Source organism: Panulirus ornatus, chromosome 18 (assembly GCF_036320965.1).
Source record: "Panulirus ornatus isolate Po-2019 chromosome 18, ASM3632096v1, whole genome shotgun sequence".
In the NCBI taxonomy this organism is placed as follows: Eukaryota; Metazoa; Arthropoda; class Malacostraca; order Decapoda; family Palinuridae; genus Panulirus; species Panulirus ornatus.
In genome coordinates this window covers 44,908,708-44,936,614 of record NC_092241.1, presented here as the reverse complement: position 1 = coordinate 44,936,614, position 27,907 = coordinate 44,908,708, and the positions used below count along the sequence as shown (strand labels likewise).

Here is a 27,907-nt window from a genome sequence, read left to right as displayed (position 1 = left end):
ATTTTCAGCAATATCTGCTGTGTCATTGGGCATTTCCTCATGGTCAGCATCCTTTAGGGCATCTGAAGTAGGCGTCTGACATTTCTTGCATTTTAAACACACTTTCTTCATTCCTCTGCTTTGTCAACCGCCTCAAGTGTTGCCAGTTTGTAATCACGATCATGTTTCCTAATTTCTAGTCCCCTGATTTCGTCTTCCTTTTTATGACACTTCTGATGACCTGTAAATTGATTTTCAGATTTCATTACTTCCATCTTTACTGTAATCTCTGGTCTTTGTATTTTATAATTCAAGTTCCAGACTTTTATTCTTAGGTGCTATATGTTTATCATCACTTTCTATGTCTTTTTCGTGTGTGTGCATCTATGTAGAGAGTGTGCAGGGTGATTGAGTAGTAAGTTCTTGATGCCTTCTTTATGGTATTTGTATTATGGGCATGAATGGTATTAGGATATTTTCAAGTAATGTTTATTATACTCTAGTGGGTGATTATCACTCATGTTTGTCTGAGGAATTGGTTTCTGAAGGATATATGTCTGATGAGCTGGAGTTAGGTTATTCAGTATGTGTGTTTTGTCAGTGTTAAATTTGTTGGGGGTGGGGGAAATGTCTGTGAGTGGATGATACTTAAATGTAAGGCAGGGATAAGCTTTTTATTGTTATTAGGGTTTGGTGATTAGTTATTGAGTGGTTTGGATAAGGGGATTAGTTGTAGAGTGGTTTGGATAAGGGGTTTAGTTATAGAGTGGTTTGGGTAAGGGGGTGTTTAGTACTGTTGCAGAGTATTGAGTGCTGTCCATTTTGGGGTAGGACTGTTTTGGAAGGATCTTTGTTTCACTGAGAATGTGTTTGAATATTTCTGGTTGCTAATATTTTTTTTATACTTGTTTACTCTTTCCCTGAGTTGATAAGCTTGTAACAGGAACCGATGAAGCAAAGGCCTCATTCACTTAAATCCATTCTGAAGCTGGCATATGTAATGCACCTAATTCAGAACCTCTTATCCCCAGCCAGGCCCCTTGTACCTTTCTGTGGTTTCCGCAGACTGCTTCATCTGCCCTGGTTCAGCCCATCAGCACATCATCCCTTATGAATTGCAAATTGCTCCAGTTTGTTTTGTTTCTTGCATGCCTCATACTCTCTTGTATATTCAGGCCTCAATCCATATCTTTCACTCCATCCTTCCACCTCCTCCATAGTTTTCCTCATTTCCTAATTTCCTCCTTTTTTGTCATGTATACCCTCCTAGTCATTCTTTCCTCAGCCATCCTCTCCTTATGTCTGAACCATTTTAGGCTGCCCTCTTCAGCAGTCTCATATATCCTACTCTTTTTCCCATGTCTCTCTCACCTTATCGTTTCATAGTTGATGAATACTCCTCACACCCCATATTGTCCTTAAACATTTCATTTCCAACACAAAACCGTCCCGGCCCTTGCAATGCGTCTGCATAGCACTGATGGAACTACTGTACTGTCAAACATACTCAGTTTTTTTTTCCATGAAGACAGTGACATCTCTTTCCACGCATTTGTTAATGTACTGACTTTTGTCTCATAACCCACCCTTCAACCTAGTTCATTTCCCATTGTTCTACTTTCTGCCATATTCACTCCATATATCTATAACTCTCAGATATATAAATCCCATCAAACATACTCAAGTTTTACCATGAGACAGTGACCTTTCTTTCCACACATTTCCCATTGCGCTAACTTGTGATCCTTAACCCATCCTTTAGCTTTCTTCATTCCCCATAGTTACACTTCCTGCCATATCCTCTGTATGTATCTAAAACTCTGGTAGATATATCCCAACCAAGTTCAGGTACCTATTTACTGAGTGTCTTATGGGAGTATGAATACGCAGGATAGGTGCAGATCAACTGCCGTACCTCATATTTGATGGCAGACCCATGTGTGAGTCATGTTCAGTGACTCTCATCACTTCACCACAGAGACAGAGTTATATCACTTAGAAACCTTTTGGATTTCACCAAAGAAATTGAGGGAGCCATTTGTTTGTGCAACCTAGAACCTTGAAATCCCTCTTGGCAAGAAATATTTCTTTATGCATTAAAAAACTCATTTTAATAGCTCACCTTGGACTTCATGCTAGAGCATATGATGGAAAGATGGCCTGTACCTTGCCCATCCTCAGAAACTTTTTGTATGAAATTAAGAAAAGTGTTCTTTAGCACTTTTAGTTTGAAAGCTGTGGATCTGTCATGTATTGCTTGATTTTTCTTTGGGAGAGTCCAATTCAGTGTGATTGACTCATTGTTGAAGGTATGTATTTTGAGTTTGGGTTTAGACTTAATTGAATATTTTCCTCTAAATGCTCTTCCATCATGTGGCTATGCTCTTATTCTCTGGGAACAGACTGAAGAAGGGAGACATGTAGGTTTTGAAAATTGATAACTTCATCCCTGCTTGTCTTTTTTTTTTCAAAAAAGTATCTTTGTTGACTATGACCTCCCTTGGGTTGACATCTGTAATCTGTGAATAGTTTGCTCTAATAGGCTGGTAGGAAGTGGGTCAGTAACACCAGCCTATTGTAGTGCTGATTGGCTGATTCCTTGGAATGAGCAGGTGACTGTGATCATACTGAAGCATTTCATGAAGAGTTCCTGAAGGCTGATGTCTCCTCTCCAGAAGTTATGAGAGTTAAAGGGCTCTAACTCATAAATTCCCAAGGAGAAAGGGTTTTTCAGTTTTTAAAACCTGTATTTTTAACTTAAACTGAACATTACATGCCTAATATACACACAGTATTTATGTTCATATTTCATATTTGCAGTGCTGCATAGAATATTTCTCAATATTTTTTTTTTCTATTCAGTTTATTGACTGTTGTCTTGCTCTTTGAAATTTTGATAACCTTTTAGAAAATAATCATGCAAAATTCAGGCACCACTTGACACTTAGTTATTTTCAGAACTAATTTGCTCTGTGTGTTTGAGTATTTACAAAAATTTCTCCTTTTGATACTACCAGACCATGTCCCATAGTCCAGAATGAATTGCAAGTTTGTCTCTTTCCAAGTATTGAAATTCAGCCACCTTGCACTAATTATCTTGCCATGGCTTTCTTTTTCCTTATCTGTACTCATAAAACTTTTGAGAAGGTACCAATGGTTTTACATGTTTCCTTGATCAGAATCCAGATTAGATTTGAGAAAGTCCTGTTATTATTCATGCATTGTTCATGCTTAGGCCAAGCCACATGATCTGGCCGGTTTTTATGTCAACCTGTTGCATTTTTTAAACTTCCACTGAGTCATCATTTCTAGATTATTATTATTATTATTATTATTATTATTTATTAAAAAAGGGGGTGACTGTATTGTTGACTGGTTGGTAAGGTTATTTAATGTATGTATGACTCATGGTGAGGTGCCTGAGGATTGGCGGAATGCGTGCATAGTGCCATTGTACAAAGGCAAAGGGGATAAGAGTGAGTGCTCAAATTACAGAGGTATAAGTTTGTTGAGTATTCCTGGTAAATTATATGGGAGGGTATTGATTGAGAGGGTGAAGACATGTACAGAGCATCAGATTGGGGAAGAGCAGTGCGGTTTCAGAAGTGGTAGAGGATGTGTGGATCAGGTGTTTGCTTTGAAGAATGTATGTGAGAAATACTTAGAAAAGCAAATGGATTTGTATGTAGCATTTATGGATCTGGAGAAGGCATATGATAGAGTTGATAGAGATGCTCTGTGGAAGGTATTAAGAATATATGGTGTGGGAGGAAAGTTGTTAGAAGCAGTGAAAAGTTTTTATCGAGGATGTAAGGCATGTGTACGTGTAGGAAGAGAGGAAAGTGATTGGTTCTCAGTGAATGTAGGTTTGCGGCAGGGGTGTGTGATGTCTCCATGGTTGTTTAATTTGTTTATGGATGGGGTTGTTAGGGAGGTAAATGCAAGAGTCCTGGAAAGAGGGGCAAGTATGAAGTCTGTTGGGGATGAGAGAGCTTGGGAAGTGAGTCAGTTGTTGTTCGCTGATGATACAGCGCTGGTGGCTGATTCATGTGAGAAACTGCAGAAGCTGGTGACTGAGTTTGGTAAAGTGTGTGGAAGAAGAAAGTTAAGAGTAAATGTGAATAAGAGCAAGGTTATTAGGTACAGTAGGGGTGAGGGTCAAGTCAATTGGGAGGTGAGTTTGAATGGAGAAAAACTGGAGGAAGTAAAGTGTTTTAGATATCTGGGAGTGGATCTGTCAGCGGATGGAACCATGGAAGCGGAAGTGGATCATAGGGTGGGGGAGGGGGCGAAAATTTTGGGAGCCTTGAAAAATGTGTGGAAGTCGAGAACATTATCTCGGAAAGCAAAAATGGGTATGTTTGAAGGAATAGTGGTTCCAACAATGTTGTATGGTTGCGAGGCGTGGGCTATGGATAGAGATGTGCGCAGGAGGATGGATGTGCTGGAAATGAGATGTTTGAGGAAAATGTGTGGTGTGAGGTGGTTTGATCGAGTAAGTAACGTAAGGGTAAGAGAGATGTGTGGAAATAAAAAGAGCGTGGTTGAGAGAGCAGAAGAGGGTGTTTTGAAATGGTTTGGGCACATGGAGAGAATGAGTGAGGAAAGATTGACCAAGAGGATATATGTGTCGGAGGTGGAGGGAACGAGTAGAAGAGGGAGACCAAATTGGAGGTGGAAAGATGGAGTGAAAAAGATTTTGTGTGATCGGGGCCTGAACATGCAGGAGGGTGAAAGGAGGGCAAGGAATAGAGTGAATTGGAGCGATGTGGTATACAGGGGTTGACGTGCTGTCAGTGGATTGAATCAAGGCATGTGAAGCGTTTGGGGTAAACCATGGAAAGCTGTGTAGGTATGTATATTTGCGTGTGTGGACGTGTGTATGTACATGTGTATGGGGGGGGGGGTTGGGCCATTTCTTTCGTCTGTTTCCTTGCGCTACCTCGCAAACGCGGGAGACAGCGACAAAGTATAAAAAAAAAAAAAAAAAATTATTATTATTATTATTATTATTATTAGTATTGTTTTGTTATACGTTGTTGCTGTCTCCCGTGTTGGCGAGGTAGCGTAAGGAAACAGACGAAAGAATGGCCCAACCCACCCATATACACATTTATATACATGCACGTCCACACACGCACATATACATACCTATACATCTCAATGTATACACACACAGGCATATTTATATATACACATGTACATAATTCATACTGTCTGCCTTTATTCATTCCCATCACCACCCCGCCACACATGAAATAACATCCCCCTCCCCCACATGTGCGCAAGGTAGCGTTAGGAAAAAACAACAAAGGCCACATTCGTTCACACTCAGTCTCTAGCTGTCATGTATAATGCACCAACAGCTCCCTTTCCACATCCAGGCCCCACAGAACTTTCCATGGTTTACCCAAGACGCTTCACATGCCCTGGTTCAATCCATTGACAGCACGTCGACCCCAGTATACGAACATCGTTCCAATTCACTCTATTCCTTGCACACCTTTCACCCTCCTGCATGTTCAGGCCCCAATCACTGAAAATCTTTTTCATTCCATCTTTCTACCTCCAATTTGGTCTCCTACTTCTCCTCATTCCCATACACGCTCATATACATACATATGCATGCAACACATACACATATACATACACATACACAGACATATATATGTAAATGTACATATACTTGCTTGCCTTCATCCATTCCTGGGGCTACCCCGCCCCACAGGAAACAGCATTGCTGCCCCCTGCTTCAGTGGGGTAGCGCCAGGAAAACAGACAAAAAAGGCTTCATTCGTTCACACTCAGTCTCTAGCTGTCATGAGTAATGCACCAAAGCCACAGCTCCCTATCCACATCCAGGCCTTACAGACCTTCCCATGGTTTACCCCAGATGTTTCACATACTCTGATTCAGTCCATTGACAGCACGTCAACCATGGTATATTATATCGTTCCAATTCACTCTATTCCTTGCACACCTCTCACCCTCCAGTATGTTCAGGCCCCAATCACTCAAAATCATTTTCACTCCATCTTTCCATATATCTATGTTTTATTTATCATATTTAGTCACTGTCTCTGGTGTTAGCGAGGTAGTGCAAGCTAACAGGTGAAAGAATGGCCCAATCCACCCACATACACATGCACATAAATAAATGCCCACACATGCACATATATAACCTATACATTTCAGTGTATACATACATTTACACATGTACATATTCATACTTGCTGCCTTCATCCATTCCCGTCGCCACTTACATAATCTTTAATTTTTTTTTTCAATTTCATGTTAAGTTGTCTGGCAACTTTATTCCTACATCTCTCAAAGAGCTGTTCAGTCTGTTATCAGTGTCTTAAAAATGTCAGGATTGTGCTCGGGTCACTCCTTACTCTTCTCTCCTCCCCTCTATGATAAACATTTAAAGCCTCTGGCCTAATACCATCTTTGTTGCTCTCCTCTGGACCTTCTTTATCAGCTTTTTGTGTTTTTTGTTTTGTGACTATACTTGAGAAGCATATTCTATTCTGGCCTTATATATGATGTGAATAGCTTGCTGAATAATTCCTTATCCATGAAGTTGAATGCCATTCTAAGGTTTGCTTGCAGACGGTTTGTGTCCTAAACTATTCTTCTAATGTAGGACTGTGGCAGCAAGTTAGGGGGCAATGTCACCTCCCAAGTCTTTCTCGCACAATGATTCCTGCAGCTTGTTTCCTGTTTTTTATTTTTTTTTTATTTTTTTTTTTTTTTTTGTACTTTGTCGCTGTCTCCCGCGTTTGCGAGGTAGCGCAAGGAAACAGACGAAAGAAATGGCCCAACCCCCCCCCCCCCCATACACATGTACATACACACGTCCACACACGCAAATATACATACCTACACAGCTTTCCATGGTTTACCCCAGACGCTTCACATGCCTTGCTTCAATCCACTGACAGCACGTCAACCCCTGTATACCACATGACTCCAATTCACTCTATTTCTTGCCCTCCTTTCACCCTCCTGCATGTTCAGGCCCCGATCACACAAAATCTTTTTCACTCCATCTTTCCACCTCCAATTTGGTCTCCCTCTTCTCCTCGTTCCCTCCACCTCCGACACATATATCCTCTTGGTCAGTCTCTCCTCACTCATTCTCTCCATGTGCCCAAACCATTTCAAAACACCCTCTTCTGCTCTCTCAACCACGCTCTTTTTATTTCCACACATCTCTCTTACCCTTACGTTACTTACTCGATCAAACCACCTCACACCACACATTGTCCTCAAACATCTCATTTCCAGCACATCCATCCTCCTGCGCACATCTCTATCCATAGCCCACGCCTCGCAACCATACAGCATTGTTGGAACCACTATTCCCTCAAACATACCCATTTTTGCTTTCCGAGATAATGTTCTCGACTTCCACACATTTTTCAAGGCTCCCAAAATTTTCGCCCCCTCCCCCACCCTATGATCCACTTCCGCTTCCATGGTTCCATCCGCTGACAGATCCACTCCCAGATATCTAAAACACTTCACTTCCTCCAGTTTTTCTCCATTCAAACTCACCTCCCAATTGACTTGACCCTCACCCCTACTGTACCTAATAACCTTGCTCTTATTCACATTTACTCTCAACTTTCTTCTTCCACACACTTTACCAAACTCAGTCACCAGCTTCTGCAGTTTCTCACATGAATCAGCCACCAGCGCTGTATCATCAGCGAACAACAATTGACTCACTTCCCAAGCTCTCTCATCCCCAACAGACTTCATACTTGCCCCTCTTTCCAGGACTCTTGCATTTACCTCCTTTACAACCCCATCCATAAACAAATTAAACAACCATGGAGACATCACACACCCCTGCCGCAAACCTACATTCACTGAGAACCAATCACTTTCCTCTCTTCCTACACGTACACATGCCTTACATCCTCGATAAAAACTTTTCACTGCTTCTAACAACTTGCCTCCCACACCGTATATTCTTAATACCTTCCACAGAGCATCTCTATCAACTCTATCATATGCCTTCTCCAGATCCATAAATGCTACATACAAATCCATTTGCTTTTCTAAGTATTTCTCACATACATTCTTCAAAGCAAACACCTGATCCACACATCCTCTACCACTTCTGAAACCGCACTGCTCTTCCCCAATCTGATGCTCTGTACATGCCTTCACCCTCTCAATCAATACCCTCCCATATAATTTACCAGGAATACTCAACAAACTTATACCTCTGTAATTTGAGCACTCACTCTTATCCCCTTTGCCTTTGTACAATGGCACTATGCACGCATTCCGCCAATCCTCAGGCACCTCACCATGAGTCATACATACATTAAATAACCTTACCAACCAGTCAACAATACAGTCACCCCCTTTCTTAATAAATTCCACTGCAATACCATCCAAACCTGCTGCCTTGCCGGCTTTCATCTTCCGCAAAGCTTTTACTACCTCTTCTCTGTTTACCAAATCATTTTCCCTAACCCTCTCACTTTGCACACCACCTCGACCAAAACACCCTATATCTGCCACTCTGTCATCAGACACATTCAACAAACCTTCAAAATACTCATTCCATCTCCTTCTCACATCACCGCTACTTGTTATCACCTCCCCATTTACGCCCTTCACTGAAGTTCCCATTTGCTCCCTTGTCTTACGCACCCTATTTACCTCCTTCCAGAACATCTTTTTATTCTCCCTAAAATTTACTGATAGTCTCTCACCCCAACTCTCATTTGCCCTTTTTTTCACCTCTTGCACCTTTCTCTTGACCTCCTGTCTCTTTCTTTTATACTTCTCCCACTCAATTGCATTTTTTCCCTGCAAAAATCGTCCAAATGCCTCTCTCTTCTCTTTCACTAATACTCTTACTTCTTCATCCCACCACTCACTACCCTTTCTAAACAGCCCACCTCCCACTCTTCTCATGCCACAAGCATCTTTTGCGCAATCCATCACTGATTCCCTAAATACATCCCATTCCTCCCCGACTCCCCTTACTTCCATTGTTCTCACCTTTTTCCATTCTGTACACAGTCTCTCCTGGTACTTCCCCACACAGGTCTCCTTCCCAAGCTCACTTACTCTCACCACCTTCTTCACCCCAACATTCACTCCTCTTTTCTGAAAACCCATACTAATCTTCACCTTAGCCTCCACAAGATAATGATCAGACATCCCTCCAGTTGCACCTCTCAGCACATTAACATCCAAAAGTCTCTCTTTCGCACGCCTGTCAATTAACACGTAATCCAATAACGCTCTCTGGCCATCTCTCCTACTTACATAAGTATACTTATGTATATCTCGCTTTTTAAACCAGGTATTATTATTATTATTATTATTATTATTATTATTATTATTATTATTTGGAAGAAGAAAGTTAAGAGTAAATGTGAATAAGAGCAAGGTTATTAGGTACAGCAGGGTTGAGGGTCAAGTCAATTGGGAGGTGAGTTTGAATGGAGAAAAACTGGAGGAAGTGAAGTGTTTTAGATATCTGGGAGTGGATCTGGCAGCGGATGGAACCATGGAAGCGGAAGTGGATCATAGGGTGGGGGAGGGGGCGAAAATTCTGGGGGCCTTGAAGAATGTGTGGAAGTCGAGAACATTATCTCGGAAAGCAAAAATGGGTATGTTTGAGGGTATAGTGGTTCCAACAATGTTGTATGGTTGCGAGGCGTGGGCTATGGATAGAGTTGTGCCCAGGAGGATGGATGTGCTGGAAATGAGATGTTTGAGGACAATGTGTGGTGTGAGGTGGTTTGATCGAGTGAGTAACGTAAGGGTAAGAGAGATGTGTGGAAATAAAAAGAGCGTGGTTGAGAGAGCAGAAGAGGGTGTTTTGAAGTGGTTTGGGCACATGGAGAGAATGAGTGAGGAAAGATTGACCAAGAGGATATATGTGTCGGAGGTGGAGGGAACGAGGAGAAGAGGGAGACCAAATTGGAGGTGGAAAGATGGAGTGAAAAAGATTTTGTGTGATCGGGGCCTGAACATGCAGGAGGGTGAAAGGAGGGCAAGGAATAGAGTGAATTGGAGCGATGTGGTATACCGGGGTTAACGTGCTGTCAGTGGATTGAATCAAGGCATGTGAAGCGTCTGGGGTAAACCATGGAAAGCTGTGTAGGTATGTATATTTGCGTGTGTGGACGTATATATATACATGTGTATGGGGTGGGGGGGCCATTTCTTTCGTCTGTTTCCTTGCACTACCTCGCAAACGCGAGAGACAGCGACAAAGTAAAAAAAAAAAAAAAAAAATTATTATTATTATTATTATTATAATACTTTGTTGCTGTCTCCCGCATTAGTGAGGTAGCACAAGGAAACATATGAAAGAATGGCCCAACCCACCCACATACTCATGTATATACATACACGTCCACACACGCACATATACATACCTATACATCTCAAGGCATTTTCTTTATTTCATTATACTTTGTCGCTGTCTCCCACATTAGCGAGGTAGCGCAAAGAAACAGACGAACGAAATGGCCCAACCCACCCACAGACACATGTATATACATACACACCCACACACAGCAAATATACATACCTATACATCTCAATGTATACACATATATACACACACAGACATATACATATATACACAAGTACATAATTCATACTGTCTGCCCTTATTTATTTCCGTCGCCACCATACCACACATGAAATGACAACCCCCTCCCCCCGCATGTGTGCAAGGTAGCACTAGGAAAAGACAACAAAGGCCACATTCATTCACACTCGGTCTCTAGCTGTCATGTATAATGCACCGAAACCACAGCTCCCTTTCCACATCGAGGCCCCACAAAACTTTCCATGGTTTACTCCAGATGCTTCACATGCCCTGGTTCAATCCATTGACAGCCAGTCGACCCCGGTATACCACATCATTCCAATTCACTCTATTCCTTGCACGCTTTTCACCCGCCTGCATGTTCAGGCCCCGATCACTCAAAATCTTTTTCACTCCTTCTTTCCACCTCCAATTTGGTCTCCCACTTCTCCATGTTCCTTCCACCTTTGACACATACATCCTCTTTGTCAATCTTTCCTCACTCATTCTCTCCATATGACCAAACCATTTCAAAACACCCTCTTCTGCTCTCTCAACCACACTCTTTTTATTATCACACATCTCTCTTACCCTTTCATTACTTACTCAATCAAACCACCTCACACCACATACTGTCTTCAAACATTTCATTTCCAGCACATCCACCCTCCTCCGCACAACTCTATCTATAGCCCATGCCTCGCAACCATATAACATTGTTGGAACCACTATTCCTTCAAACATACCCATTTTTGCTTTCCAAGATAACTTTCTCGACTTCCACACATTTTTCAAGGCTCCCAGAACTTTTGCCCCCTCCCCACCGTGTGATTCACTTCTGCTTCCATGGTTCCATCCACTGCCAAATCCACTCCCAGATATCTAAAACACTTCACTTCCTCCAGTTTTTCTCCATTCAAACTTACCTCCCAATTGACTTGACCCTCAACCCTGCTGTACCTAATAACCTTGCTCTTATTCACATTTACTCTCAGCTTTCTTCTTTCACACACTTTACCAAACTCAGTCACCAGCTTCTGCAGTTACTCACCCAAATCAGCAATGCTGTATCATCAGTGAACAACAACTGACTCACCTCCCAAGCTCTCTCATCCACAACAGACTTCATACTTTCCCCTCTTTCCAAAACTCTTGCATTCACCTCCCTAACAACCCCATCCATAAACAAATTAAACCACCATTGAGACATCATGCACCCCTGCCGCAAACCAACATTCACTGAGAACCAATCGCTTTCCTCTCTTCCTACACGTACACATGCCTTACATCCTCAATAAAAACTTTTCACTGCTCCTAAGAACTTACCTCTCACATAATATATTCTTAATACCTTCCATAGAGCATCTCTATCAACTCTATCATATGCCTTCTCCAGATCCATCAATGCTACATACAAATCCATTTGCTTTTCTATGTATTTCTCCTCTTGTGTTGCCTTTGGTATTCATTTGTGAAAGATTTAAGATCTGTTGGTAACCTTTACCATTTTTCATTTGGTTTTCTATAGGTGTACATTTTTGGTTATATGTCTCTGTTGTGACTTTGATAATAAGATCGAGTGCTCCTGTAGTCCTTCATCAACTTTGAGCCACAAGTTTATCACCAACTTCCTATGTAGAACTCTTATCATGAAGTTATATGTCATAATTAGGCACTCTTTGGTGACGTTTCCCACTGCTCAAACTAACTTTCAGTATGTTTCCCAAAAATGACTACACATGACCCCATAATCTCCCACAGCAGTATTCCACAATCCCCACATCTATATTTACTGAGTTACACTTTGTAAATTGATGTAGAGAGTGTGAGTTGGTAGAATATGCAGGTGGTGAGATTGACAGTTTTCACTGTGTATAAAACACTCAGAACAAAACTCAACCAAATGATTATCTAGTGTACACTATAGTAGACACGATGGAGGTGAATTCTGCATAGTCGATGTAAACAGTAGTCATTTAATTATTATTAAACTGAACAAGACCTGTTTGTATTGAAGTAAGAATGTCTGAAATAGTCGACTACAGAAGTAACTCATACACACATTTAGAAAGAAATGGGTTAGTTCCCAAGTAGATCAAAGAACAGTGCTTTCTCTTTAGAAATGGAAATGAGTTGCAGATATTCGTAAATTAAAGGCAGCAGTCTACTAATAAAAGGAAAGCAGCATATTGAAAGAACTGGAAGACATTAAGCTTGCTCTCAAAATCTCGTATGTAACTGAAAAAATGAAGAAGAGAGCCATTATTGGCATAGAGGAAGCACTATGATGTTTCTAGTTGTATTCTAAATTCAAATCAAGTATCTCATGTACCACTGCCACACTGGAAACAGTAGATGACACGTACATGCATGATAGTGGGGCAATTGTGAAATACTGCAGAAGCAATTAATCATAACAGCCGGGCTCATCCCAGGCCATTAGGGTGTAATACACCTAAAGACCCCCAGGTACATACCAGAAACGACCTGAATGATCAGGACTTCTTCCTAAACAGTAATTCCCCATTTTTCATATTTCTGATTTTGTCACCCTGCCACAGGACTTTGAGAGGGTTATTAGAGAGCTCTTGGATTACCATTTTTAAAGAAATGCAAAATACCACACACACACAGGCACTTAAGGATCTACTAAAAGGATAGCCTAGACACTGGTTGAAACTGTTGTATGTAGTGTTATTCCTTAAAGGAGGAAGTGAAGCAGCATTAAGACACTACCTCTACTAGCCAGTAGCACTTATGTCACATATAAAAAAATTTGAGTAACTTTGAAGATGAAAAGTGGCTCCTGGGTGGGAAAGATCCTGCCTTTGGCAGGTGTTCAGTCACCATGATAAAATCTTCAAAAGAGATACTGTAAAATAAACAAATTTGGTTTGTTATAGATTGAATGAACCTTTTACACTTATGAAGCAGTGTTATAGCACACAAAGTATACATTATGCAGGGATGCTACACCCTGTTTAATTTAGACCACTTACTTGTACCACCATTTACATTTATAGAAGCTTTTCTATCATAAAAGTTCATAAAAAAGCATTCAGAATTCTTCAACACAGTATGATTTTCCTTTCATTAAATTCTTTTATTTGGTCTTCACACAATTATCCTCTCTGAAATCCATTTTATTTTTCATTATATAATGGGTTGAGTTATCCTGTTAACACGGTTACTGTCCTCTCATACTTTGCTATGAAAAGATGACATATTTCTATTAATTGTAGAATAATGTTTTACTCCCTGTACCATTATGCATTAGAGATCACAGTAGTGCCATACTCGATTTCCTTGCCCTCCTTGACCTCCATCCATGTATCTCAGTCCCCTAACAGTACGAGTTAACAAGCAAGGCACATGGTGAGTGCCACGTGCTAGCCTTACCTTTCTGGCAACATGTTGTTTGTAGGCTCTCTTATGTAGGTACTCCACCAGCACCACAGCTTTACATGATACATTAATGCTCTACATATTTTTTTATTATTAATATTTATCACATAATAGTAAATATTTTTCAAGGCTCCCAAAATTTTTGCCCCCTCCCCCACCCTATGATCCACTTCCGCTTCCATGGAAGTCGAGAACATTATCCCGGAAAGCAAAAATGGGTATGTTTGAAGGAATAGTGGTTCCAACAATGTTGTATGGTTGCGAGGCGTGGGCTATGGATAGAGTTGTGCGCAGGAGGATGGATGTGCTGGAAATGAGATGTTTGAGGACAATGTGTGGTGTGAGGTGGTTTGATCGAGTAAGTAACGTAAGGGTAAGAGAGATGTGTGGAAATAAAAAGAGCGTGGTTGAGAGAGCAGAAGAGGGTGTTTTGAAGTGGTTTGGGCACATGGAGAGAATGAGTGAGGAAAGATTGACCAAGAGGATATATGTGTCGGAGGTGGAGGGAACGAGGAGAAGAGGGAGACCGGATTGGGGGTGGAAAGGTGGAGTGGAGGGGATTTTGTGTGGTCGGGGCCTGAACATGCAGGAGGGTGAGGGGAGGGCGGGGAATGGAGTGAATTGGAGCGATGTGGTATGCAGGGGTTGACGTGCTGTCAGTGGATTGAGTCAGGGCATGTGAAGCGTCCGGGGTGAACCATGGAAAGCTGTGTAGGTATGTATATTTGCGTGTGTGGACGTATGTATGTACATGTGTATGGGGGGGGTTGGGCCATTTCTTTCGTCTGTTTCCTTGCGCTACCTCGCAAACGCGGGAGACAGCGACGAGGTATAAAAAAAAAAAAAAAAAATAGTAAATATGCCTTACTGTGTAGATATTGTGGTCTGTGCTGTTGAATTTCTTGCAACCTATACTTTTTTGTTTCCCATAAAGTTACTTTTTTCTTCTCATGGATGAAATTATCTACAGAATATTGACAGATAAATGCTTGTGTGTCAATGGATTTGTTAGGGTAATTGCATATGAACCAGTTATTGTGGCAAAATTACTTGCATTCTTTGAGAAGGTAAATGATCTTTGATATGCCAATTGTCTTTTGGTAAATTCTTAAGTGTAGATGTCTTATAACAAAACCTACTCTTGCATTATGTTGAATGCATGTACATGTATGGATTGTCTGAAAGTGAAATCAAAGACTCATATAGTATGATGATTAAGGAAATGAGATGGATTTTTTTTTTAAGGCTCTAGTCACGGACAGAATTTCACATCAAGGCTAGGCTGTAATTGAGATATAGGGAATATTATGGAATGGATAAAGAAAAGACAAGGAAAAATATTTATGAATTTCTGAGAAAGTGAAAAGCCTGTCTTTTGAAATGTGCCAGGTCTTAGTTATTGGGAAAGACATGATAGGTAGTTGCAAAGATTTGATGTTTAGGGAAAGAAGCAGTTGTCAAAATGGCCCACCTGTGAGTTGGTGTTGGCCACACAATAACTGTGTGATGCAAAAGCTTGCCAAGCATTGCGTGGTCTAGCTGGTGGTGTGGGCACACAAGGAGCCAGCTCTCAGGAGCTAAAACCAAAGCAGTAAGCTATAGAAGGGGGAAAGTGTGTGAACCAACACTGCAGTGCAAGGCAAAGGGGGTCAGTTTTGAAAGTTAACCTAGGGCAGTTTATGAGGCAGATCCCTTTCAACTCAACTCTCTCAAGTAAGGATGCAGAGCTAGAACCACCCCAAATGTGAGATTTTGCTACATGGGTAGCTTGCACTTGGATAGAATGATTGAAATTAATTTGTGAATGATGTGATTATGACTTGTTAAGTAATTGGAGTTAAGATAATTGTCTTGCCAAAGAATTAGCAGACTTTATGGTGTATTTAAGCTCTGGTTAGGTCATCTTTCATTTTGTTGAAGTTTTTTAGAACATATGGATAAATGATTCATGAAGAATTTGTATGAATGCAAGTAAAGGTTAAATGGTTGTGATAAAAACAGGTGTTGCAGGTTTAAACTTAGATTATTAGAGATTGGGAGATTAGACTTTTTCAAACATTTTGGTTGTACATTTATTAAGAATAATGTGATTGAAGCAGACATATCAGAATTGAAAGGTAGGCAGATGAGGAGCACTTGATATAAGTAATATGAAAAAAAGGACATACTCATGGCAGAGTTTTCAAAAGGGTGTGAAGAAACCTGTTAATTCAGTAGGGAGAAATACAGTCCTGTAAGAAAAGATTTCAAGATGGCTATCTGAGGAACTATGAGTAGAGTTAGGAGGGGAGAGTGAATAGTGAATGAGGAACTCTTGGCAAGATAAGATGGATAAATGATTTGAAGATGTGAGTTTGTAATACATACTTAGTACATAGATGATGATGCAATGAAATGATTGATTGAAGAAGTGTGAGCAAGACCAGTATTTTGTAAATGAACTGAAATGTTCAAAAGTTGTTGATTTATGAACATTATTCTTTAATTGATTGACAGAAGGCTTCTGCAAACATACTAAAAAACTGTGCTGATTTTTTATAACTATATGTAATTACATCATCATGATATAAACAGAAAGCAAAAATATATTTATATTTATTACTATACATTGTTGCTGTCTCCCGCGTTAGCTAGGTGGCGCAAGGAAATAGACAAAAGAATTGCCCAACCCACCCACATACACATGTATATACAAACACGTCCACACACGCACATATACATACCTATACATCTCAATGTATACATATATATACACACACACACAGACGTACGTATATACACACGTACATAATTCATACTGTCTGCCATTATTCCTTCCCCTCGCCACCCTGCCACACATGAAATGAAAACCCCTCCCCCCCGCATGTGCGCTAGGTAGCGCTAGGAAAAGACAACAAAGGCCACATTCGTTCACACTCAGTCTCTAGCTGTCATGTATAATGCACCAAAACCACAGCTCCCTTTCCACATCCAGGACCCACAAAACTTTCCATGGTTTACCCCAGACGCTTCACATGCCCTGGTTCAATCCATTGACAGCACGTCGACCCTGGTATACCACATCGATTCAATTCACTCTATTCCTTGTATGCCTTTCACCCTCCTGCATGTTCAGGCCCCGTTCACTCAAAATCTTTTTTCACTCCTTCTTTCCACCTCCAATTTGGTCTCCCACTTCTCCTTGTTCCCTCCACCTCTGACACATAAATCCTCTTTGTCAATCTTTCCTCACTCATTCTCTCTATGTGATCAAACCATTTCAAAACACCCTCTTCTGCTCTCTCAACCACACTCTTTCTATTCCTTCTATTCTGCTTCCATGGTTCCATCCGCTGCCAAATCCACTCCCAGATATCTAAAACACTTCACTTCCTCCAGTTTTTCTCCATTCAGACTTACCTCCCAATTGACTTGTCCCCAACCCTACTGATAACCTTTCTCTTATTCACATTTACTCTCAACTTTCTTCTTTCACACACTTCACCAAACTCAGTCACCAACTTCTGCAGTTTCTCACCCAAATCAGCCACCAGAACTGTATCATCAGTGAACAACAACTGACTCACTTCCCAAGCTCTCTCATCCACAACAGACCACATCGATTCAATTCACTCTATTCCTTGTATGCCTTTCACCCTCCTGCATGTTCAGGCCCCGTTCACTCAAAATCTTTTTTCACTCCTTCTTTCCACCTCCAATTTGGTCTCCCACTTCTCCTTGTTCCCTCCACCTCTGACACATAAATCCTCTTTGTCAATCTTTCCTCACTCATTCTCTCTATGTGATCAAACCATTTCAAAACACCCTCTTCTGCTCTCTCAACCACACTCTTTCTATTCCTTCTATTCTGCTTCCATGGTTCCATCCGCTGCCAAATCCACTCCCAGATATCTAAAACACTTCACTTCCTCCAGTTTTTCTCCATTCAGACTTACCTCCCAATTGACTTGTCCCCAACCCTACTGATAACCTTTCTCTTATTCACATTTACTCTCAACTTTCTTCTTTCACACACTTCACCAAACTCAGTCACCAACTTCTGCAGTTTCTCACCCAAATCAGCCACCAGAACTGTATCATCAGTGAACAACAACTGACTCACTTCCCAAGCTCTCTCATCCACAACAGACCACATCGATTCAATTCACTCTATTCCTTGTATGCCTTTCACCCTCCTGCATGTTCAGGCCCCGTTCACTCAAAATCTTTTTTCACTCCTTCTTTCCACCTCCAATTTGGTTTCCCACTTCTCCTTGTTCCCTCCACCTCTGACACATAAATCCTCTTTGTCAATCTTTCCTCACTCATTCTCTCTATGTGATCAAACCATTTCAAAACACCCTCTTCTGCTCTCTCAACCACACTCTTTCTATTCCTTCTATTCTGCTTCCATGGTTCCATCCGCTGCCAAATCCACTCCCAGATATCTAAAACACTTCACTTCCTCCAGTTTTTCTCCATTCAGACTTACCTCCCAATTGACTTGTCCCCAACCCTACTGATAACCTTTCTCTTATTCACATTTACTCTCAACTTTCTTCTTTCACACGCTTCACCAAACTCAGTCACCAACTTCTGCAGTTTCTCACCCAAATCAGCCACTAGAACTGTATCATTAGTGAACAACAACTGACTCACTTCCCAAGCTCTCTCATCCACAACAGACTGCATACTTGCCCCTCTTTCCAAAACTCTTGCATTCACCTCCCTAACAACCCCATCTATAAACAAATTAAACAACCAAGGAGACATCACGCGCCCCTGCCGCAAACCAACATTCACTGAGAACCAATCACTTTCCTCTCTTCCTACATGTACACATTCCTTACATCCACGATAAAAAAACTTTTCACTGCTTCTAACAACTTACCTCCCACACCAAATATTCTTAATACCTTCCAAAGAGCTTCTTTATCAACTCTTATCATATTCCTTCTCCAGATCCATAAGTGCTACATACAAATCCATTTGCTTTTCTAAGTATTTCTCACATACATTCTTCAAAGCAAACACCTGATACACACATCCTCTACCACTTCTGAAACCACACTGCTCTTCCCCAATCTGATGCTCTGTACATGCCTTCACCCTCTCAATCAATACCCTCCCATATGATTTCCCAGGAATACTCAACAAACTTATACCTCTGTGATTTGAGCACTCTCTCTTATCCCCTTTGCCTTTGTACATGCCTTTGTACAGTGGCACTATGCAAGCATTCCTCAAATCCTCAGGCACCTCACCATGAGTCATACATGCATTAAATAACCTTACCAACAAGTCAACAATACATTGACCCCCTTTTTTAATAAATTCCACTGCAATGCTATCCAAACCCCTGCCTTGCTGGCTTTCATCTTCGGCAAAGCTTTTACTACCTCTTCTATGTTTACCAAATCATTCTCCCTAACCCTGTCACTTTGCACACCACCCCGACCAAAACACCCTATATCTGCCACTCCATCTCCTTCTCACTTCACCACTACTTGTGATCACCTCCCCATTAGCCCCCTTCTGATGTTCCCATTTGTTCCCTTGTCTTATGTACTTTATTTACCTCCTTCCAAAACATCTTTTTATTCTCCTTAAAATTTAATGATACTCTCTCACCCCAACTCTCATTTGCCCTCCTTTTTGCCTCTTGCACCTTTCTCTTGACCTCCTGCCTCTTTCTTTTATACATCGCCCAGTCATTTGCATTCTTTCCTTGCAAAAATCATCCAAATGCCTCTTTCTTCTCTTTCACTAATAATCTTACTTCTTTATCTCACCACTCACTACCCTTTCTAATCTGCCCACCTCCCATGCTTCTCATGCCATAGGCATCTTTTGCACAAGCCATCACTGCTTCCCTAAATACATCCCATTCCTCCCCCATTCCCCGTACGTCCTTTGCTCTCACCTTTTTTCATTCTGTACTCAGTCTTTCCTAGTACTTCCTCACACAAGTCTCCTTCCCAAGCTCACTTACTATCACCACTCTCTTCACCCCAACATTCTCTCTTCTTTTCTGAAAACCTCTACAAATCTTCACCTTTGCCTCCACAAGATAATGATCAAACATCCCTCCAGTTGCACCTCTCAGCACATTAACATCCAAAAGTCTCTCGCGCGCCTATCAATTAACACGTAATCCAACAACCCTCTCTGGCCATCTCTCCTACTTACATACATATACTTATGTATATCTCTTTTTAAGCCGGTATTCCCAATCACCAGTCCTTTTTCAGCACATAAATCTTCAAGCTCTTCACCATTTCCATTTATAATACTGAACACCCCATTTACACCAATTATTCCCTCAACTGCCACATTACTCACCTTTGCGTTCAAATCACCCATCACTGTAACCCGTTCTCATGCATGAAAACTACTAACACACTCACTCAGCTGCTCCCAAAACACTTGCCTCTCATGATCATTCTTCTCATGCCCAGGTGCATATGCACCAATAATCACCCATCTCCATCCATCCACTTTCAGTTTTACCCATATCGATCTAGAGTTTACTTTCTTACACTCTTATCACATACTCCCACCACTCCTGTTTCAGAAGTAGTGCTACTCCATCCCTTGCTCTTGTCCTTTCACTAACCCCTGACTTTACTCCCAAGAGATTCCCAAACCACTCTTCCCCTTTACCCTTGAGCTTCGTTTCACTCAGAGCCAAAAGATCCAGGTTCCTTTCCTCAAACATACTACCTATCTCTCCTCTTCTCTCGGTTACATCCACACACATTTAGACATCCCAATGTGAGCCTTTGAGGAGGATGAGCACTCCCCGCATGACTCCTTCTTCTGTTTCCCCTTTTAGAAAGTTAATATACAAGGACGGGAGGGTTTTTAACCCCCTCTCTTGTCCCCTTTAGTCGCCTTCTATGACACGTGAGGAATGCGTGGGAAGTATTCTTTCTCCCCTATCCCCAAAACTTTTAAAACAAAATCCAAAGCAACAAGTAAAGTACTGAACAATTTATATGCATAGACATTCATTTGTTTATTGTCTAGGGCATAAGGAATTCCAATTTGAATTTTATTTGCAATGTATATTGAAGTTATTAAGCACTGTTTACTCTGACCATTTCATGAAGAAAAAAATTCTTTTAGGGTTTTTAACCATTTACGATGGAGCCAAGAAAATTCTGGTGGGTCTCAAGGAGAAAGGTTTATCATAAGAATTCATATTTATTTATCAGTTAATTGGAAATATCAAGAAGATTAAGAAGAGAATGTGGTAAATTAACCATTTTTGTTGCTGTACAGACTATAAGATTTACTTAAGGTTAGCTTGTCTTGCGCACTTAGCTTATAGCATGTTTGTTGGCATCTGCTGACTCATCCCTATTCATTTCTCCACCCACCACCAATGGATTACTGATAAGGAGAGGTTGTCCTGTGCTTATAGTTATATATTCTTATTATCACAATAATTAGTGCCCCCAAGAATGTCACTATGTCACCATTAATTAACGTGAATATATTGAGCATGCATATTAAGGATGTACCATCTCTCATCTTCTTACATAGGTAACTGACACTGCCATTGCCATTGCTAATTGTAGTTGCTTATGACTTGTGGCATCTCAGTATACTGATAAAGTAGGAAAGAGGCAGATTGTACATGACTAGAGTTCCAACACTAATCATACAACTCCAATCATGTTGTATGGGTAAATGACACTAGGAGTTTTCTCTGGTGCTGATTACATTGGTCAACAAAATTTAAACTTCTTTTTTTTTTTTTTTGTCCCACAAACTGAAATAGATAGACCTTATAGTACTTTTATGCTGAACTCGAATATGTTTTTGGAATGTTTCTATGAGGCTTGGTTTATAAGTGAGAGAGCAAGTAAATTTTTCAATAAGTATATATTTTTCTTTCGTAAATAAGGCTGGTATTACTCTTGGAAAAATTTCCTCAAAAATGTAGGTTTTAGGCTGTATGTAGCCTCAGGAACATCACACTTAGTGTCCAGTAGTAATCTGCCAATGTAGAGGGGCTCCACTTTCCTTGGTACCACTTTTCCATGTCCAAAATGTCCTGGTGAAATCATTTGCCATGTTCATCACTGACTGCCCAAGATTTTCCAGGAAAAAGTCTCAGTGCGAGTCCAAAAGGCAAATTTTTAAACTCGTATTGCACCCCAGAGCTGTATATGAAGTCGATAGATCTTATACAACATCACAGGAGTTTTCTGATCCGTGATTCTCCCAAAAATCTTTGCAAACTGTTGTAAATGACAGCCATGCAGTTTTCTCAACTTCATTAAGCTCTTTGTCAAACTTTTCATCTTCGTTCATTTTGAAGTAGTTCCCTGATCTGTGTACAAAAATACCCTTTTTTACTTTTTGCATCTAATGTGGGGAATTTATTCCTAAAATATATGAATCCATGGCCAGTTCTTCATCAGTCTGAGCTTAATGTGCAAAGGAGGCAGGTAAATTTTCTCAGGATCAACAAGAGGAGGATTGATGACATTCTTCTTCATTGGAGTTTGTTATGTTCATTTTGGCCACTCTTTCTTTGCTTAATGGTTCTTCTTTCCCTAGCTGTCCCACTCACAGGGGAAACAACTACTTCATGTAACCAAGTTGCATTCCAAGCAAAAGTGCCACAGCCTTTAGGTCACCACATACATTCCACTAAAAGTCCCTGTACTTAATATTTTCAAAAAAGAAGCTTTATGTTATCATATAATTCCTTCATGTTTGCTGCGTGAGCTAGTGGAATAGAGGGGAACTTATTTCCGATGCAGAATACAACTGCTTTCAATGTTACTTTCGATTAGTCAGTAAACAGGTGCCACTCATCTGTGTTATATTTTTGGCGAAGTGCCTCCATTATGGAACAGACATCTATGCAAAACACCAGACCATTTTCAAGGGAGAGAAATTCTTTGAAAACGACATGGCGATCACAAGAGTTCGGCTTGCTTCTTAGACATATTTAAATCGCGGGTGAGATCATTAAGATCTTGACTCTGCAAATTTGGTTCATTTGAAGAACAGCTTGCTGCAAATGTTGGATCTACATTGTCCTCTTCTTGGTCTACTTTCTCATCACCAGACTCATCTTCACTCACTGTCGTATTTCTTGGTAATATCTAACCGTGAGGTACTGTCTTTGTAGCAGATGGTGAATTAGGATATTTAATAGCATTGTTTGCTTGGATTTTGGTGTTATACCATTTTTATTTGTCATGCAGAAGCAACGTTCTGAAGCATGATCTTTGGGTTCTCTCCAAACCATAGGATTGGCAAAGCATATGGTATGAACCTTTTGCCTATACTGTGAGAAGCCTGACACACGACACAACAAATATGAGGGGCCCGACTTTTATCCTGCTCACCCACTTTACAATCAAAATAATGCTCATAGCGTTTTTTGATAAGGGTTGTGAAAAAACATTTTTGTGATATGAATGTCAATTCAGCATAGATGTAGCAGAAAGAATTTGAACTATTTACACAGTTTCTCTGCATTATAATGGTTGATAGGGAATCAGCACAACACTTGAATACACTAAAGCACAGTCTGTCAGTAGAGTGGAAAAGACAGTGTTACACATTGAGTTTTATCCTGCAGCTGCCAGAGAACTGCCACTCAGGCATGGGCACTGTTTGAATGTCCCAGCATTTCCAGTCGTGTTTCTGCAGGCCCCTGGTGACTTATTTATCTAGGCTTATGCTCTCAGAAAGAAACTGTTGTACTTCACAAAAATGAAAATAACTGTGCTTGTTAAACTTTTTGTTTCAAATGCTACGTAGAGCATTGGCACATATATACTGTGTGTAATGATATGCAAGTATGCTAGAACAAAAAACTATGGGTGATAGAAAAATTCTGAAAACATATTTGGATTCAGCATGCAAAATATGTAAAAAACAGATATTATTTCCCTGGGACAAAATCTTTGTTGATCAGTGTTACAGTTGTTTGTAACACAAGCATGTCTGCATACCGATAGAATGTACCTTCAGGTTAAATGAGGGTGGGAAAATGCAATGCATATCTGTACATTTAGAGTCTTCACACTTTCACCTATGTACATACTGGTAGAGTGCCCCAAGGGTTAAGCATTATTTGCTGAGATTAGTCCTTTAGTGAGAGAAATGTTTGGATATAAGCTTAGACCAAGCTGTTTTTCCCTATGTATATGAGAAGAGATTTTTGTTGAAAGTAATAGAAAGGGAAATTATTCACAGATGTTGATTGATACTTTGGTTTTTGGGCTTTAGCATCCATGGAAGTACATAATGTACAGCTTTGTCAAGATGAGAAAATTTTTGTAATGGTCACCCATTCCCCTGTGATATTTCTTTTATTTAACATTCACTTTGTGTCTCTCACCTGCTGACCTATACATGTATTCCATTTCCAAACACAACATAGCACATCAATATTCCCATTTCCTTCTGTTTTCTTACTCTCTTTTTTCTTCTTTTTGCAGAACGATTTTCTTGGAATCTCTCTATTTTCATATTCTAATATTTTTCTTTCAGTTTAATAATGTAGATGAAGTTCCTTTACTTCCATGACTGCTAAATTAGTATACAGAATACTTATGCACATATTTTAGCATTGATGGAGGATCTCCTACTTTAGCATGTGCAGAAATGTACAGTAGCAGAAGTGTCGGAGGAAAATTTTGCATTCATTACCCTGCCTTAAAGTGGGAAATTTTTCACTGTGTATAAATGGTTAAAACCTATTTGTAATTCACAAGGCAGCCCTCATACCTTTTACTTGTATTCTCCTTTTTCTAAATGTTTGTTGAAGGAAGTGCTTCACTCGTGTTGGCCAAATCAGCATGCAGACTTCTTTACTTTTTACTTCAAATACTTCTGTTACATCATTGATGCTTAAGTATGGAGTGTTATGCAGTGACTGAGGCATTTAGAGAGGATTCTTCATTCGTCACCTTGCTTCGAATACCATGTATGGAACAAATACAGAAAAGCAATATAAAGCTCTTGTAAGGTTTCTTGCTAGTTTATTATGCCTTTATATGCATTTTCAGATGCAACCTGAAGGGCCATATGGCTCGCAACTGCCCAAAATGTTCCATGTGCGGTGGCTTTGGGCATTTTTCTCGCCAGTGTGAGATGGTGGCTTAGACCGGCCTGACCCACTCCTGGTCTCTCCCTCCGAAGCTGCTGCTGCTGCTGCTGCTGCTACCCACTACTGTGATCCCCTGACATACATCATGGTATAAACTGTGGTGCTGGGGTAATTCAGTCACAGCCTGGCTAGTCAGTCACCTTCACAGGGCTCTCCAGGCAAGAACTAGGTCACATCATGTGCTCGACAGGAAGCAAGTCAGTGTGTGAAGGATCATAGTGGAGAAATTTATATATGTCATTTCACAGAACAAAGCCAGTGCAGTAGGAGAAAGGTTTCAGAATGGAGCCAAATGGCAGATGTTACATGCTTTGAAAAAGTATGTGTAGAAAGTGATATCTTGATCCTAGTGCTCCAAAGGCTTACCAGACCTGCTATCAGTGGTGAAGTATGAGGTGGATAGGAATATTTGTTCCTAGTACCTGATATCTGAATTACTTATCATCTTAACATTGCATCTTTAAGTTGATTGTATAGCTTTCATAATGGAGTAGAAATAAAGTTTTTAAAGGAGGAGCTAGAGTGATGTGGAGGAGAGGGTCATAGGAGATGGAGCTCACTGCAGCTCTTAATAAGGTCATTTTCAGCCAGCAAGGCAAGTATAGCCTAGATTATTTCATATTGAGAAGTTATAAAGAAAAGTTTTGCAAGGGCTTCTTGTTATTCCATATAGTCTCATCCACCTACATTGTTTGTTCATAGTTGTTCTTTGCCAAGTAAAGATAGTGATAAAGACAATCAGATTATATACAATGTGAGATCAGGATCAAATTTAAACTTGTTTAAGTAATTAGAAACTTACAGCAAGAGGATTTTTTGTTTTTAGACTCATCTTGGTTACATCTGTCTGGAAGTTTCATACTTAAAGTAATTTATCTGGTGTTTAAAAGTTGCTTTAACAATGAGCTTCTGGTTCAACAAGATGGCAGTTTTTAGTTGATGTGGCAGACTTGGTGTTAGGGGTATAGGTGTAATTTTTGCTGTATATGAATTTACAGTTACTTTCTTTTTGTGCTGATGACCTAATCATAATTTAAAAACCTTAAAACAAGAACTTTTCATTGCTAATTGTTCATTCCATGTGAACATCATTATTGGTATTCTAGTCCTCCTAGGTTTACTTATCAGTCATGCCAGGGAACTCCCCAAATTCTCTTTTATGTGTGGTAGTGCTGACTCAGCATTTTGAATTTGAAGCCACTTTTAAGTGTCACATTTATGAGTTGCTTGTAAAATGTCATAAAACTTGGTTTTGAAGAGATTTGTTGTGATAGTCGTACTTATTTTACCTCCAAGCTTCAGTTTAGCAGGTGCTAGAGCCAGGAGTAAATTGGTTACTGAAGAGTGAAGTGGTCATCAGCACAAAGGTGTTGCAAAGAGAGGAGAATTGTGAACACATTCATGAAATTGTCGTGGGAGTTTAAACTAAAAGTAAAGCATTTTAAGTAGATATCCTTAAAAAGAAATAGATGACAATGCTTGACGATGATGACAGACTGTTCCGGTATTGGTTGGCACAGTCTGAGTAGCAGGAGAGAGTACAGATAAAATGTCAGAAGTTGAAGTGGTAGTGTACTTCACTCTTCTGGTTTGTGTAATTTAGTGTTAGACAGGTGAATTGAAATTTTATGACAGTGATAATATAGGAGGGTGTATAGAAGGTGTAAATCCTGGCCAACTTGCTCATCCCCTTAGTTAAGATGTTTCATGTTAAAGAGGAGGAGAAGAATGGAGACAACAGTATTTGTCGGTTGGAGGGGTGGAGTGGAAGGGAACAATACTTTACCTTGCTGCACTAATGCTAATGATTAAAGGAAAGTCAGTTTCAAGAAAGTCTATCCATTGTTGACTTGTAAACTTTTGATATATTCAATATATTATTATTATTATTATTATTATTATTATTATTATTATTATTATTATTATTATTATTATTATTATTATGGGAGCTGTAGTTAGCCTTGTGGTGGGTAAGGGGGCAAAGGTCCTGGGTGTATTGACCTGAGTTTATGAAAGGAGAGGTCACTGTCTTTGAGGCATAGATAGGTATGTTTATTGGTATAATAGTCCTGATTGTGGTTGTATGGTTTTGAGTCTTAGGCCCTAAATGCAGAACAGTGGAAGAGATTATATGTGTTGAAACTGAAGTGCATGAGTAGAACATATGGTGTAAGGAGGATTGATTTTGTAAGGAAAGACAGTGTAAGAGATGGGTGTAGTAGTTAGCAGAGTTTGATTGAGAGAATTGAACAGGGAGTGCTGAAATGGTTAGGATTTATGGAGAGTATGAGTGAAGTGAGGGAGCAAAAGTATTTACCTACCTACCTACTGGTACCTGTGATGAGATTTTTGCATGATAGCTGGGCCAGCTTGTTGTACTTGCTGCACAGCTTGTTTGCTAGGTTTTTTTCAATTTCATCCACCACTCCTCCACTCATCATATATCTTGCTTGATGTATGATGCTGTTTTTTGGTGGCTGCTCCATTAGTGTAGTCATCTGTTTGGAGCTCGTCTGGGAAAGAGTGAGGAGATGGAATGACAGAGTGAAAGAGTCATTAAGTTGTCAGTGCTTGAACATGTTGGAGGATGAGATGCTGCCATGTGATTGAGAAAATTGAAAGTATGTTGTATGCAGGGGTCTTGATATGCTGTGAATTGGCTGAACCAGGGCATATGAAGTGGTCAGGAGAAACCATAGAATTGTGTGTTGGGCTTGGCTGTGGTTAGGGGTCTCTGGTTTCGTTGCCTTGTGTACGACATCTAGGAGGTGGATGTGAACAATTTTGACCGCATTTCATCTGCTCTTGGTGCAACCCTAGCTACT

At 40.3% G+C, this 27,907-nt stretch overlaps 1 protein-coding gene across 8 annotated transcripts in view; it reads left to right on the top strand.

Moving 5' to 3' along the window:
- The window catches only part of CNBP (CCHC-type zinc finger nucleic acid binding protein), a 439,472-nt gene that overhangs the window by 307,091 nt on the left and 104,474 nt on the right, over positions 1–27,907 (top strand). For 7 of the 8 annotated variants that reach the window (XM_071673027.1, XM_071673025.1, XM_071673019.1 and 4 more), the window contains one exon: positions 24,982–27,907. This exon is cut by the window's right edge and continues 1,158 nt beyond it. The exons of the other annotated variant lie outside the window; for it this stretch is intronic. In XM_071673027.1, the coding sequence (XP_071529128.1) occupies positions 24,982–25,078 (97 nt within the window). In that variant the 3' untranslated portion in view covers positions 25,079–27,907. The remainder of the gene's footprint in view (positions 1–24,981) is intronic. 8 annotated transcript variants of the gene reach the window in all.